At 50.7% G+C, this 15,514-nt stretch overlaps 1 protein-coding gene across 3 annotated transcripts in view; it reads left to right on the top strand.

The window, feature by feature from the left end:
* Positions 1–14,406, top strand: part of TMPRSS4 (transmembrane serine protease 4) — a 39,156-nt gene extending 24,750 nt beyond the window's left edge. For 2 of the 3 annotated variants that reach the window (XM_055091602.1, XM_055091604.1), the window contains 9 exons: positions 942–1,088; positions 2,388–2,517; positions 5,178–5,279; positions 6,244–6,284; positions 8,495–8,654; positions 9,705–9,871; positions 10,681–10,779; positions 10,965–11,107; positions 13,859–14,406. In XM_055091602.1, coding sequence (XP_054947577.1) covers positions 942–1,088; positions 2,388–2,517; positions 5,178–5,279; positions 6,244–6,284; positions 8,495–8,654; positions 9,705–9,871; positions 10,681–10,779; positions 10,965–11,107; positions 13,859–13,870 — 1,001 coding nt within the window. In that variant the 3' untranslated portion in view covers positions 13,871–14,406. The remainder of the gene's footprint in view (positions 1–941; positions 1,089–2,387; positions 2,518–5,177; positions 5,280–6,243; positions 6,285–8,494; positions 8,655–9,704; positions 9,872–10,680; positions 10,780–10,964; positions 11,108–13,858) is intronic. The other variant, XM_055091603.1, reaches the window with a different exon arrangement.
* The last annotated feature ends 1,108 nt before the right edge of the window (positions 14,407–15,514 follow it).

Genomic DNA, 15,514 nt, shown 5'->3' with positions numbered 1-15,514 from the left:
GTATTTTATTCTTTTTGTTGCAATGGTAAATGGGAGTGTTTCCTTAACTTCTCTTTCAGATTTTTCATCATTAATGTATAGGAATGCAAGAGATTTCTGTGCATTAATTTTGTACCCTGCAACTTTACCAAATTCATTGATTAGCTCTAGTAGGTTTTGGTAGCATCTTTAGGATTCTCTATGTACAGTATCATGTCATCTGCAAACACTGACAGTTTCACTTCTTTTTTTCCGATTTGGATTCCTTTTATTTCTTTTTCTTCTCTGATTGCCGTGGCTAAAACTTCCAAAACTATTTTGCATTTTCTGAGGACTTAAAAACACTAGACTCCTTCCCATCATCTAAGACAGCAAAGGAGTAATAGAATCTTGAAGGCAGGAGGCAGAAGACAAAAACAAAGCAAAACACCAACCTCCTAATGGGTCTTTCAACCCCAGATAAAAACACCAAATCCTAGAACTGCACTTGATAGTGATGAGACACTTTCACAACCACCAGCTCATCAGACGTTCTCTGCAACCCTGTGAGGCCCAGAAAGGGGAAGCGATTGGTCTAAATTCACACAGTAGGTGGCAGAGCCAGCACTCAGGTCTTCAGACTCCAGGCCCAGCGCTGTCTTCTCCATCCGCAGAGGCACTGTGCCAGCACTTGGGGTTGAGAGGCTAGTGGGGACTGTTTCTAAATTGCTCCCCACACATGATCTTGATTGACTCCTCAGCCATCTTTAGGGATGGGACAGATGTTATTATCTCCGTTTTACAGATGAGGAAACTGAGGCTCAGGACCAAGAACACCAACTCCTAAGTGACAGAACTGAGCCTGGAACCCACATCTGCCTGTCTCCAGGCCCAGCATATTTTCAGGGAAACAATCTCTCCTGCCCATGGGCTGCCTGCTTGACCATCAGCCCCGTCTGCCCCTCCCTGCTCTTGCCTTCCAGTCAAGGCGGTTCTGGACAACTACTTCCTCTGCGGGCCCCTCCACTTCATCCTGAGGGGGCAGGTGTGTGATGGCCAGCAGGACTGTGCCTCAGGGGAGGATGAGCAGCACCGTGTCAAGAAATTCCCCTATGGGCCTCCAGTGGCAGGTGAGTCCAGGGGCTGTGGGGCCAGGGGAGTGGGAAGGGCAGGAAGTCGACTCAGGTCCCCTTGGTCCACCGCACAGCATCTGCCACCTGACTAGTCACTTTCCTTCCCCACTGTAAGGTTCTTAAAAACAGGATCATGTCTTGTCTACTAGGTCCCCAATACTTAACATGCAAACACTCAGTAAATTTTGATGAACAAATGTGGGCCAGAGGGGACAGGAAATTGTAACTGAGCCTGCCCCATTCCTGCTGCTCCTGGGCACTGAATGGAATGACCTTGGGCAGTTCCCTCCTTTCTCTGTAATCTGTTATTTCAAGGGGACTAGAAAGAGACCATTAAGGCCACTAGCCAGCTATTGATCCCTCTATTCATTAGATAAGTGTTTATTGTAACACATTATGGAACCAGACTGAGCTAGGTCCTTCAAAGAATATTGAGATGTTTCAAACATAAAAACCCATGTTCTTTCTTGGACTGTTCTAGCCCAACTTGACCCACCTATTACTTGGGCTCTGAAAAGAAAAGACAGCCCAGGACACGGGCGATGGGGGCTTTTGTGGGGCAAGGCTGAGTAACTTCCTGGGTATTTGCTCTTTTTTATGTGTATTTGCTCTTGTTTATCAGAAGTCAAATGCCTATGGGCCCTGCCACCCTCCTGCCAATAGCACTCCCCTCTCTGACCTTACATGGAAAAACAGCAACATTCCTCTTTGAGAAGTTTTCCCCGGCTAGGCAAGCTGTGTGAACTATGCGTAGGGAAGCCATGTAATACATCATCAAAACTTATACATATAGGGCTTCCCTGGTGGCGCAGTGGTTGAGAGTCCACCCGCCGATTCAGGGGACACGGGTTCGTGCCCCGGTCCGGGAAGATCCCACGTGCCGCGGAGCGGCTGGGCCCGTGAGCCATGGCCGCTGAGCCTGCGCGTCCGGAGCCTGTGCTCCGCAACGGGAGGGGCCACAACAGTGAGAGGCCCGCGTACCGCAAAAAAAAAAAAAAAAAAAACAAAACTTATATATATAAAGAGCTATTAATAATTGTGCCAGGGCAGAGGTCAAAATGGAGATTGTCCCCAGGAGGACATCTGGTCACCCTAGCTACCATCAGAATGAGACTCAATCTGGCAAGGCCAAATGGAGGAACTTCCCTTGAGGTTGAAAGGGTTGGTGTTCTATGATGCTCCCCAGTTCCTGGTAGGGTTTGCGCTACCGGTTTGGGCTGATCACATGATGAATTCTGTGGGAGATAGGCCAAACGGGTCCCTGCCCTGAGCTGACCCCGGTTCCTCCCCTTCCAGTCCGCCTCTCCAGGGACCGATCCACCCTGCAGGTGCTGGACCTGGCCACAAAGAACTGGGCCTCCGCCTGTTTCGACAACTTCACAGAAGCTCTGGCCAAGACAGCCTGTGGGCAGATGGGCTATGACAGGTACCCAGCCCAAGGCTCTGGAGGCTGTCACCTCATCCCATGACCTCTCTCCCTTTCTTTCTTCCTTCCTCTTTCCCCTTTTCCTCTCCTTCCTTCCTCCTTCCTCCCTCTTTCCTTAAAAATATAGGTATTGGAGTCAGACAGAACCGCTTTTGAAGCACTTTCCCTTATGAGCAGCATGAAGTTAAATCTTCTAAGCCTCAAAATGTTCAAGAGTTACTGGGGGAAGCAATACCAACCTCATAGGATGGTTATGAGGCACCAGAGAGAGGATATCTGCCCCACCCCTCCCCCAGCCCCACTGCCACCCCCCCACACACACACAGTTCAAGCTCCTTTGCCATCCTTTCCTTTCCTTTACTCCTCAATCCTCACTCCTTCTTGGCTTGGCAAGTCGCTGTCCCTGCCCCAGAGCACAAAAGTCTTATTTACTTATTCAAAGTCCCATTGGTTAAAATTTAGTTTAAATGAACCTGATTTCACTGGGCCTTCATCAGCAATCTCAGCTTTTTCAGCAAATTTCAAAAGCAGTTTTAAATCTTCAGTGTATGAAAAAGGATATGATTATAAGAAGGGTAATTAGCATTACGTATTTATATTCATTTGATCTTGGCAAAAACCAGAAAGGTAGTCATTATTCTATCTATTTTAGAAGTAGGTTCAAAGAAGGTAAGTAACTTGCTTGGATAGTAGCTGAGAGCCAGAGGGCTGGCATTGTGCCCAAGACCCCCTAATTCCTGGGCATCAGAAGCATCTCTGTTTCTCGGTTGAGTAATTCTCTCTTCTCTGGAGGTTTTATTTATAAAGGGAGGGGAGGGGAGACAGTTGATCACTCAGAGCCTAACTGGAGAGGATAGAAAAGAACCCATGAATTCAGTTGCACAGGGGATCATCTCTTCCTGGCAAGCCCCCAACTTCAGGATCCTGAGAAACTGGACGCAGAGACTAGGCAGAAATGATAAATCTTAAGCAGACATCATCCATCAGTCAATCACAGAACCCGCTTCCATCAATCCCTAGAGCAGCCTCAAGGTCCTTTTTCAATAAGTGCTGCAGGCAGCCATTACTGATCCATCAGACCTATTTGCCCCTTCTGCTGTCCGGTTATCAGGCTTCTCCTGCTCTCTGCCCTCCATGGGGTGCAACATCCAGTACCCGCTGAAGAGGATACCCTACCACCTTCATTTTCAAGGAGAGCTGGGAAGGTACGTCCTGACCCTGCTGTTTCCCCTCCCCCAGCAGCCACCCCAGCCCAGCCTTCTGGCTGCAGCCCCCCCTCCTCCCTACTGCAGTCCAGCCAACTGCAGAGTCAGCTGTACCAGCATAGCAGGCTGCAGCTTGATTATGAAACCAGGGTGTCTCCAGGGGCTCTTAAGGTAAAAGGCTCCTGCAATTTCTGTCCTTCTGGAGCTCTTTAAGGCACCAAGCCATCTCTCTCTTGAGCTCTACAAGATCAAAGCTGGTCAGAATTATTCATCAGGATGTAACTGGTGAACAGAGGCTAACTGTCCTGGGAAAGTCCATTTCCACCATGATCCCTCCTTCTGGGTCTCAGATTTCCCTGGCTAGGAGGCCCTTTTTGTCCCAGGACCACAAAACCCTAGATGGCTCAATGCGGGAAGGATTCTAGAGATCATCTGGTCCACCCATCATTTTATAGAGAGGAAAACTGAGGCTTAGAGAGACCCAGAGAGGGAATATGACCTACCAAGGGTACATAGCAAGCTAGTGTCAGAGCCAGGACAAGAACCTCAGTCCTGAGGGCTCTCAGCACAAAACCCCACACTGCTAGACTTCAGTCTTCCAGGTGCCATGCCTGGGTCATCCAGATAGTGCCAGATTCCTGGCTGGGAATGTGAGAATGTGCTAGTCAGCCAGTGCCTCAGGTTGACCCGAGCCTGCATACAGAGTTTAAACTAGCTCTGTACAGCATGGCTGGATGGGGAAGGATAGGAGAGATGGGAAAGAGGCAGATTCAGTACAGGTACCATCAGAAAGAAGGGATTAATCAGGGAAGACTTCCTGGAGGAGGGAAGACTTACACCCAAGGTTTGATAAAGACAAGCATGGATTAGAGGAGAGGAAAAGGGAGAGCGGTCCAAATGAGAGAAATGTTTGCCTGGATGCATGTGAAGCCTGATCTTGGCCTGTCCTACCTCCAAAGGGACCATAAATGTACCCCACTTCCAAATTTAGACCAGATGCCTTGTTTGGAGAGCAACATATCCACATTCAGTTCCCTCCAAGGTGAGGGGAGAGCTAACCTGGTTCCTTTGCCTCCTTGTTCCCCTCGCTGTGAACCAGAAGAAACCGCTGGGACATTTGGAATAGGGACAGAGCTGAGAGTTATAAAAGGACATCTGTAACATTTCTCCAGGGCTCTGGGTTCAGGACCAGGCTTCCCTGCCTGAGAAAGCAAGTCCACATCAGCACTGTGCCCAGGGCTGAATCCTGGGATGCCAAGGGACCATCCCTTGTCACCTAGCAAAGCAGTCACCACCCTCACTGACCAAGGCCACCTCCACTCCCCTGCCATGCCGTACCCAGAATTCTCTGCTGCCCCCTCTCCTGGGAGTGGGGACTACTCCTACCCTCCTGGTCTAAACTCCTGCCCCAGCTCACATCTCTCCCTCCCTCTCTTTCCCTCCCAACATGAGCAGCAAACCCACCTTCAGAGCCGTGGAGATCGGCCCAGCCCAAGACCTGGATGTTGTCAAAATCACAGAGAACATGCAGGAGCTTCAGGTGCGAAACTCAAATGGGTAAGTGAGAGGACACCTCTGGCCCACAAAGGCTCACATGTGGACGATGCCATCGGGGCTGCAGCCAGCCCACCCTGAACAGACTTAGCAAGGGAAACTCAAGCCAGACAACAGAAAGAACTCCTGGCCAGGCAGACTGTCAGATACCAAAAGCTAGAGCATCACATTTCTGAGAGGTTTTCTGTATTGACTCTTTGTTTTAATACAAGGGGCAGCTGGACAAAGTGTGCTGTCCACAAGCTGGTGGCCTTTCGTCAGTCAAATAAGAAAACCAGATTTGTTTCCTATGGCCTTATGTTCCCTATTAAGCCCAAGAGGCAAGGTTCCAAAGGCCACTCTGTCCTTCCTGCCTCTCATCCAGGCCAGAGTAAGCCCTCCCGACATTTCCAACTCTCCAGAGAAGAAGCCGCATGGCCTCTGTCAATGTACCATTCCCGTGCCTACCACCCCGACCGAGGCAGAGCCCGGCATCTACAGGAAAACTGTCACCCTGCAGCAGAGGGACTCAGAGAGGATGCTGGCTTAGCATTCAGGGATGTTGCTGAGGGCTGCTTATTCATCAAAGAGTAAATCTTGAAAAGGATAGGCATAGGAACAGAATGATCATTTGCCTGGAATTTCATCGAAATCCCATTCCTCTTCTGTGTGGAGAGCCCGCAGTACAGCAGACACTGCCCCAGCCTCTGCTCTCTTCCATCTCAGGCTGCCAAGAGCCCGGCGTGGGCTGTGACACAGGCAGGGCCCAGCACATAGTCGACGCTTATCAGTAGTGCTGTAGAATCCGATTGCATTAAACCACACTGAACTGGGTGAAAGTACGGTGTCTATACAGCCCCACCATTCAGGTTGCATATTTCCCGGGTCCTGGGAGGGGACTTTAATCAATAGTGCTGGGAGACCTGAGTCCCTGCCTCCCAGCCAAGGGACAAGGAGAAAAAACAGGACGCCTGTGTCTCCCTTCCAGCCCCTGTCTCTCAGGCTCCCTGGTTTCCCTGCAGTGCATTGGTGAGTACGCCCCATCTCTGAGGGTTTGGGTCCTGGGCCAGCAATGAGCAGGCAAGAAGAACTTCATCTTCATTCTTAAATCCCTCAGACTCCAGGTGTCACTCTGTTTTGTCCCAGCCTTACTCCCTTGGCCTTGGGTTTGTAGGTAACGCTCCTTCAAGAGGTTGACGGTAAGAACTCCCTCTAACTATCCATGCACAGTCCCACAACCTGGGCGGTGACCCAGGAGAGAGAGTAGGAAAACCAGAAAGGGCAGGACTGGGCTTCCACCCCCTCCCACCCTTGGCCAGGGCCCACATAACCTCCTTTGTCACAATCAGCTCATCTGTGCAAGATCTGATTACCCACATCCCATTTAGCAAAGATTCGTCGAACCGGTTAGAATGTATCAGCACTGCCAGGCCTCTGTCCTCAGGAGCTAATGGCTGAGCAAAGAGAGAGGTGCAAGGCCACGTGCAGGAAGTACCAAGCTGAGCAGTGGTCCCAGCTGACATGCTTCAGAGAGAGCTGCACCTGGGGTGGGGCGGGGGAAGGGTCAGGAGACCTGGGCACCAGATCTACTGGCTTCCAGTGTGACCTTGAGTAAGTCACCTGACCTCTCTGAAGTTCATCTTCCCAAGGAGCCCGTTAGTCGGACTACCCAAAAGGATCCCGGGAGACCCCCTAGCTCTGAGAGGAGATCCGAAGGCAAAACAAGCACTGTAGCCCTGCTCAGCCTCATGGGAGAACCGAGCAGAGCCTGGCAGGATGGCCAGAAACTGGGCCTCCTGAGAGGAGAAAGGTCATCCTCGCTGCCTTTGCAGTTTAGCAGTGTATATGCTTCCTTGTTGGAGGCTAAGACTCTTAGTCATTATCATGTGACCCCCACGATACCTAGTGAGTGAGGGCTGACCCATGGTGGCTGGTCAATGAATGAATGAATGAATGTTCACATCACTCCACGTGCTAAGCTGAACAGCCCTGGAGTCACAAAGAGGCTTAAGCCACAGACCGTCCCTTGAGGAGCCTTCTGTCTCAATGAGAAGACAAAACCGAACCACGTCAACAAGAAAAGCTGGCCAACACCCAGGCAGGCTGTGGAAATGCCAAGAGAGGAAAATCTCCAGGGATTGCGTGACCTGGAGGAGGTGCCCAGGCTAAACATCACAGAATGAACTGTAGGCTCCAGGAAGGGAGGGACCATGTCCATCTCTCTGTCTCGTCCACCACTCTCTTCCCAGCATCCTCGAGACACTGTAGGCACACAATTCAAATTTGCTGAATGATCAGTGATCTAGATAAACAGGAGAGGAGACAGCATCTCAGGGACAGGCCCTTCCTGGAGCAAAAACAGGAAGACTTTTTAGGGAGCTAGCAGCAGATCGATTTGGCTAGACAGAAACTTTATATAAGGACAGCAGAAGGTTGCCAGAAGGGGGAATTTAAACTCTTCCCTACAGACAAAGGGGGATGCTGAGGGGCTCTGAGTGGGGGAGTGAGGTGACATGTAGAAAACAGTGTCTGGAATTAGATGGTATTTGAAAAGCCCCTGCCAGGCATAGGCCCAAAAAGGGTGGTAGCCTTTCCCCCTTAGAACCACCACCGTGGCAGCGACTGCCAGAGGACTGGAGAGGCTGAGAACAGGACGGGGAGGTGGAACTGGAGGTTTTTTTAAGAGTTTGCGAGTCAGATGTGAGAGCCAGGAGAGTGGGATGTGAAAGAGGGAACAGGATGTCAAATTGGGACACTCTCTCAGCAGGGGGAAGGGACTTGGAGAAAGGTGAGTTCAGGATGAGAAGATCCATTTCTGGAACTTTCTTCCCACTCTCCAATCCCAAAGCAGCCTGTGGGCGTCTGTTTACTGTTACTCAGTGGGAGGAGCTGGGGACACCCCTTTGGGCAGAACTTTCATAATTCTGCGTCCCTGTTTAGTTTGAAGGTCATGAACGCCTGGCACAGTGGACATGCCCACGTTCACAATATCAACTCCTAAACGCAAACAAAGCTGAAAAAATAAAAAGGAGAGGGAGACTGGGGGAAAGCCTGTGGTCTGGGACACTCAATGTCTCCCTGTGAATAATTCAAAATTGGCGTGGTCCTCCCACCCCGACCCAGCCCCCGGTCCCAGTCCTGAGGGCCCTGCTCAGGATAGACTGGGGGCTCTAAGGGGAGGCAGTCCGTACTCGCGAGAGTCTGACTCCTGCCTTCTCCTTCCTTCCTACTGAGTCCAGCCTGCGGAGAGAGCCTGAAGGTCCCTCGGGTGGTGGGTGGGGAGATGGCCTCTGCGGATTCTTGGCCTTGGCAGGTCAGTATCCAGTATGACAAACAACACATCTGTGGAGGGAGCATCCTGGACCCGCACTGGATCCTCACGGCAGCCCACTGCTTCCGGTAAGGCCCACACGAGGGCACCTCGGGGGTCAGGGCCACAGAGGGGCCTGAGTGCCTTGGTACCCTGTCTCCCAACTTGTTTTCTGATGCCCTCCCCCACCCCACCCATCCCCCTAAAGACCATGCACCAGGGTGTGGCCACCCCAGTGAGACACTGGACATGGTGTCCTTTGTTAGGCCTTGGGGGTCTGAGCAGAGCTGGTCACCAAGGCTGACCTCTTCCCTTCCAGGTGGGAAGCCACCAGGTACCCAGTGTCCTCACTCTGCCCCCATATCATTCACTGCACAAAAGCTCTTCTCATCTGCCTGGAGTCCTGAGAACTCTCTCCCATTTTGCCAGTCTTCCAGGAAGGGGTTCCAGGCCCAGAGTCACTGCCACTCCTTCATTATATTCAGAAACTTAAAAAAAAAAGGATAGATTCTCTTACAGGCCAGTAGAGACAGGACTGCCCATACCTCTGGGGAAAGACCGCTCCAGGTCCTCTTCACCTTCATTCATTCATTCATTCGTTCATTCATTCAACACCTATGAGTACCTACTAGGTACCATGTACCCTCATGCATTAGACTCCATCACTGCCTTGGAGGAGCACACAGCATAGGCCTGTGATTTTTAACCTTTTCGGAGAATCTGACAAAAGCTCTAAACCTTTCCCTGGAAAATCACTCCTGCACACTCAGCTGTGTCTGGTGTCGGGAGGAAGACAAGTGCAAGTACCACATGAGTAGCAGGGCCAGTAAAAAGCACTGGAGGAGACAGTGTCAGGACCCAGAGCTCAGGCACTGGGAACAGCCCCTTCCCCAGCCCTCCAGTTAGAAGTTTCTTTGGGCAGGTTTCACCAGGGAAAAGGATCAAATTCCCCTTTAGAATTTGACCCGTGGTAGGTGATTCCTCAGACTGCCCCTTCTCCACCACCCCTGCCCTCACCGTCATTACCTCCCAAGGCAGGGGCATCCAACACCCCACTCCCCAGGGCCCTGGGGACCCAGCCTCTGGCAAAGCCTCCTCATGCTTGGCTCAGACTTGAACCGCACTGTCTCCGTCCCCAGGAAGCGTCTCGATGTGTCCAACTGGAAGGTGAGGGCCGGCTCAGCCAAACTGGGCAACTTCCCATCCCTGCCTGTGGCCAAGATCTTCATCAGTGAGTCCAGCATCACGTCCCCCAAAGAGCAGGACATTGCCCTCGTGAAGCTGCAGAGCCCGCACACATTCTCCGGTGAGAGCCGGCCCCTGGGAACAGGACTCCAGCTCTGCCACTAGCTCATTCACTAAGTGGCCTTGGGCACACATCACTTCTCTTCTCAAGACCTCAGTTTGCCTATTGTTTCTTGCAAATGTATCGGCCTAACATCATGGAAGCCATGAGGCCTCCTCGGGCTATCAGCTGACACCCGACCCCACCCCTGCCAGATTCTTCTGAGGTCTGTTTTCTCCCCGTGGAGCACCTCAAGTGAGAATCACAGATTCATCCAATCTTGGAGTTGTGAGGGACCTGAAAGATGATCTAATCCATCCTCCACCCCGACCAATGGCAAGAGCCTGCACAGTCTCCCTGCCAGGGGGTCACTGGGCCCATTTGCTCTCCTCCAGGGGCAGGGACTCATTACTGTTAAGGCAGCCCATAGATTCTTTAAACAGCTCTGTTCGATGACTCATGTTTACATTGGGTAGTATTTAGATCAGCATTTCCAATGGTAGCCTCCACAGGACACTGGTCCCTTGGGTAAAAAAGGGTTCCATTCTCATATAAGCTTGGAAAACATTTTTATACTATAGCTCTCTTCCTGGAGCACATTGGTATATTAATGATATGAGAAGTTTTTTTAATCTTTTAAACAATCTGTTTTATTTTGTTTAACTCACATTTTCTAAACTTATTTGACCACAGAATCTTTTTTTCATGCCACTTCTATTAACATCCCATGAAATGTATGTTATAGAAACCATGGTGTCAACACTTACAGAGGGCTTAGCTGCCAGGCTCTCCTGAACCTTGGGTCCCCTCTTCCTCTTTGCTCCTGGTAGGCACAGTCAGGCCCATCTGCCTGCCCTTCTCTGATGAGGAGCTCGCTCCAGCCACCCCACTCTGGGTCATCGGATGGGGCTTTACAGAAGAGAACGGAGGTAAGTCCCAGGCTCAGGACCACAGGACTAAGTGAGCAGCTCCTGAAAGTGATGGGAAGGAGAACCATCCTTTAGAAAAACCCATCCTGGAGGTCCAAGCACCAAGGTACCGGGCAACCCAGAGAATATCCTGGGCTGGGGGTTGAAGGCAAGAAAGGGAATGTGAGTGTGTTTTCAACCCACAGGGAAGATATCTGACATACTGCTGCAGGCATCTGTCCAGCTCATTGACAGCACTCGGTGCAATGCAGAGGATGCGTACCAGGGGGAGGTCAACGAGAAGATGCTGTGTGCAGGCATCCTGGAAGGAGGTGTGGACACCTGCCAGGTGGGGTCTCCAAGGATCATGAGGGAATTATAGAGATAGGGGATGTCTGCCCTGAAGAAAAAGCTCAGAGGATGAATGCCCCCTATGAATTCTTGCCTATGGTGGGCACTCAGTATGTGATAAAGGGAGGAAGGAGGAGAGGGAGGGAAGGACTATAGTCAGATAAAGATATAAGGACAGATGGATAGATGGATGAATGGATAGATAGACAGACAGATAGATAGAAGCAGAAAGATTTCAAATGTATATTTCACATGCAAAGATGTTGTTACACTCCCCAACCTCTTTTTTTTGGTGGGGGCTATGTTGGGTCTTCATTGCTGTGCACGGGCTTTCTCTAGTTGCGGAGACAGTGCGCGAACTTCTCATTGTCGTGGCTTCTCTTGTTGCAGAGAACGGGCTCTAGGCGCACGGGCTTCAGTAGTTGTGGCACGTGGGCTCAGTAGTTGTGGCTCGTGGGCTCTAGAGCGAAGGCTCAGTAGTTGTGGCACACGAGCTTAGTTGCTCTGTGGCGTGTGGGATCTTCCACGACCAGGGCTCGAACCCGTGTCCCCTGCATGGGCAGGTGGATTCTTAACCACTGCACCACCAGGGAAGCCCTCCCCACCCGCTCTTACTTCCCATCATTTAAAAGGGTATGAGCCCCTAGAGGGCAGGAACCCCAGGTCTGTTTTCTCTACAGCTGTCCTCAAGCTGCTGAACTACATTAGAGAAAACCCATCTTATGCTGGATGAGCCCTGGCGCACCATCCCCTCAGCCCATCTCACTGGCCAATCCCTGAATATATTCTCACATACCCACCCAGAGGATTTTCTGGACCATTCTCATTGAAACTCCAAACACTACTCCCACCCCCATTCTCAGTCATTAAATTCCTTCACTCAAGAGGCATCTCTTAGTCTCTTGATGACTTGATGTCAGGTAAATGCTGAACTTTGGGGACAGTGTCTTCCCTCAGGGAGCTCACAGTGAGTGGGGGCAGGGGGGGTGAATAAACAGGCAGTTCAGCTATAGAGTTATCAGGTTCTGAGGGAAAAAGCCCCAGGGGCTATAAGAGCTGGTAGGAAGGACACCCAAATAAGTGCACTTTTCACTATCTGACATTTCCTTGTCTGTTTTGTTGTTTGCTTGTTTCCCCCTCACCCTCTCTCTCTCTCTGTCTCTCTCTGTTTCTCCATGTGATTCCAAGTTCCCTTAGGGCAGGGATCTTCTTTTCATTGATTGAATCCCAATTGTTTAGAACAGTGGCTGACATGAAATAGGTCCTGAAGTGGTCCAATAAATCTGGGAACTACTAGGTTAAACAAAGATAATCACAGGGCTTCCCTGGTGGCGCAGTGGTTAAGAATCTGCCTGCCAATGCAGGGGACACGGCTTCGAGATCTGGTCCGGGAAGATCCCACAGGCCGCAGAGCAACTAAGCCCATGCACCACAACTACTGAGTCTGTGCTCTAGAGCTCGTGAGCCACAACTACTGAAGCCCACACACCTAGAGCCCGTGCTCCACAATGAGAAACCACTGCAATGAGAAGCCCACGCACCACAACGAAGAGTAGCCCCCACTCGCCGCAACTAGAGAAAGCCCGCACGCAGTAACAAAGACCCAACACAGCCAAAAATTAATTAATTAATTAAAAAATAAATTAGGGCTTCCCTGGTGGCGCAGTGGTCAAGAGTCTGCCTGCCGATGCAGGGGACACGGGTTCGTGCCCCGGTCCGGGAAGATCCCACATGCCGCGGAGCGGCTGGGCCCGTGAGCCATGGCCGCTGAGCCTGTGCGTCCGGAGCCTGTGCTCCGCAACGGGAGAGGCCACAACAGAGAGAGGCCCGCGTACAGCAAAAAAAAAAAAAAAAAAAAAAAAAAAACCGACAGTGGTTTAAAAAAAAAAGATAATCAGGCTCCCTTACCATAGAACCCCTTAGAACCCAAGTTGTGGATCTCCGAGAGAAGGCTAAGAGCACACCCACAACTTACTTGACCACAGAACCCTTTTGCCCCAAAGGGAAGGGCATTGCATTGCAGGCTGCAAGAACAACATGAGCACAAGGGGTGAGGGTGGAACAGCGGAGCGCACTGGAGAGCAGGAAACAGATGGGCCAATGCAGAGAGGGGAGGAAGGAGAAGCCCACCCCTCCACCCCCGCCCTGCCTGCCCTCCCCAGCAGCCCCTGCTCTGGCCTCCCGCAGGGTGACAGCGGTGGGCCTCTGATGTATCGCTCTGACCGGTGGCAAGTAGTAGGCATCGTGAGCTGGGGCCATGGCTGTGGGGAGCTGAGAACCCCGGGAGTGTACACCAAGACCACAGCCTACCTCAACTGGATCTACAATGTCCGGAAAGTGAGCATGTTTGCTCTACCTGGTGTGCCCTCCCTCCCTTCCTCTCCTCTGAGGGTACCAAACCAACCTTAGTGGCTTAATGCCTCTGAGATACGGCCTTACTTCCCCAGCAATCTTCTTTCCCAGCAAGTGACAACCTGGGATGCCACCATTATGAAATTCCTTAGATAAGAGATTCCCATTCAATACAAAGAGTACGGAACACACCCAGCTTTACCATTCTTTGTTCTCTGGCAGAAAGAGACTATCAGACATTTTCCAGAGAATTGATTCTGATAAGAAGGTGGGTGGAAAGGCCTCTAGAAGGTAGAGAGATGAGCAAAAAGCTACAGAAAAGGAGATTAATTTTGCATGCCACCATTTTGTCCAGTTTCCAATCATCTGATTTCTTTCTTGGTCTCTTTTATTCTAGTCTGATCCATGATGCTGCTGCCCCCCCTGCAGTGCTGGAAACTGCTTCCCCCCACCCCACCCTGTCCACCTGGGGGTCCCCCAGAAGTCAGGCACAGAGCAAGAGCCCCCTTGGGCACACATCTCTGCCCACACCCTCAGCATATCTTGGTGCAGCAAAGGACCTCCATTCCCGTAAGAGATCCCACAGCCCACAGGCACCCAGGAAGTCAGCAGCCCCAGCTCAGCTGCCTCTGATGCTCCCAGCACCCCAAGGTGGGAGAGACACAGCCCACTGAACAAGCCAGCTTCCAGGCTGAGGTCTCAGAAGGCATTGCTAAGCCAAGAAGGAAACTTCTACTCTGCTGAATAGAAACAGATGCTCTTCTGAGAGCCCAGATCACCAAGGGCTGGAGAGAGGCACGAAAGGGTCTGAGCAAACCCTCTCCTTCCCCACACATCCCCAAGCCCACGTGAACAAGAAACCAGTTATAATGGAAAATGAGCTGTCCTGCTGTTGGCACAAACACTGTTTCTTACTATTGTTATTATTGTTACCTCTGTGGCCACTGTTCATTAAACTGGTACATGAAGTCTTTGACATAGGCTGACTGGGCTGCTTGAAAAGAGCTGAGCTAGGACTATTGAACTATGATCTTTATTCTTTGGCCTGGGTAGGAAAAGGTCTAGGGGAGACAATTATTCTCAAAGTAGAAGAAAAGGAGACATGGGGACCAGAGCTGATGGGTGGGGGCAACAGTGAACAGCCGACTGGGGAAGCCAGGGTCGGTGAGTGTGCTTTCCACACAGGCCTTGTCCCTTTGTCTTCCTCCCTTCCTTCCTGCCCTGATATCAGCTACAGGCCAGAGATAACCTAGGACTGGGGAGAGAGAGGATTGGGGCATTCAAGGCTGACATTAAATCATGGCTCCCTAAGTGGCTGGAAGGAGGTATTACACCTCTAAGTCCTAACTTCTACCTGGAGAACACTGGGTGTGGTTTTTAATCATTCATTTTTTAAAAGTCATTTATCACCTGCCAGGAATGAGATGGTCTCCAAGCTGGGTTCTGAGGATATTCGCATGAATAAGTTCCTGCACTCAAAATGGTCAAAGTAAGCCCCATGGACTTCTCTGGCAGCTGTATGGAGGCCCAGGTATCCTGAGGACCCTCTTGCTATAGTTGGGTCAAATCCTACATAAAATATACTTGTTAATGGCTTCCTAGGTTCTTAGGAAATAATAGAAATCCTCAAAGGCCAAAAAAATCAAAAGAAAATAAAACAAAACCGTCAGAATTGTGAGCTGAAACTAAGGTGGCTATCTGGGAGCAATAGCTAACTAATATCTTGAGTTGCCCTGGGACAGAGACCTACATTAAGGCTGAGATCAGAACTAAACCCAGATTCACTGCAGGTAGGGGAGCTGAACCTGGGATTCCCACAGGGAACAGAGACAACTGAATGGGGTTAATGTGGTCCCAGGCGGCAGATTTAATGAAGGAGGAAAACACCCCAAATTTAGAGCCTCAGGATTCCCAGACAGAGATCCTCCAAACATGAGCTCACAAAGATTGGCCAACATTTTAAAAAATAAAAACCACCATGGTTTTCTGTTTTCAAAAACAGAAAATAGAACCTCAAGGACTTTAGGTGTTAGAATTATCTATAATAATAACT

Source organism: Physeter macrocephalus, chromosome 16, assembly GCF_002837175.3.
Source record: "Physeter macrocephalus isolate SW-GA chromosome 16, ASM283717v5, whole genome shotgun sequence".
In the NCBI taxonomy this organism is placed as follows: Eukaryota; Metazoa; Chordata; class Mammalia; order Artiodactyla; family Physeteridae; genus Physeter; species Physeter macrocephalus.
This window is presented reverse-complemented; position numbering and strand designations above follow the sequence as displayed.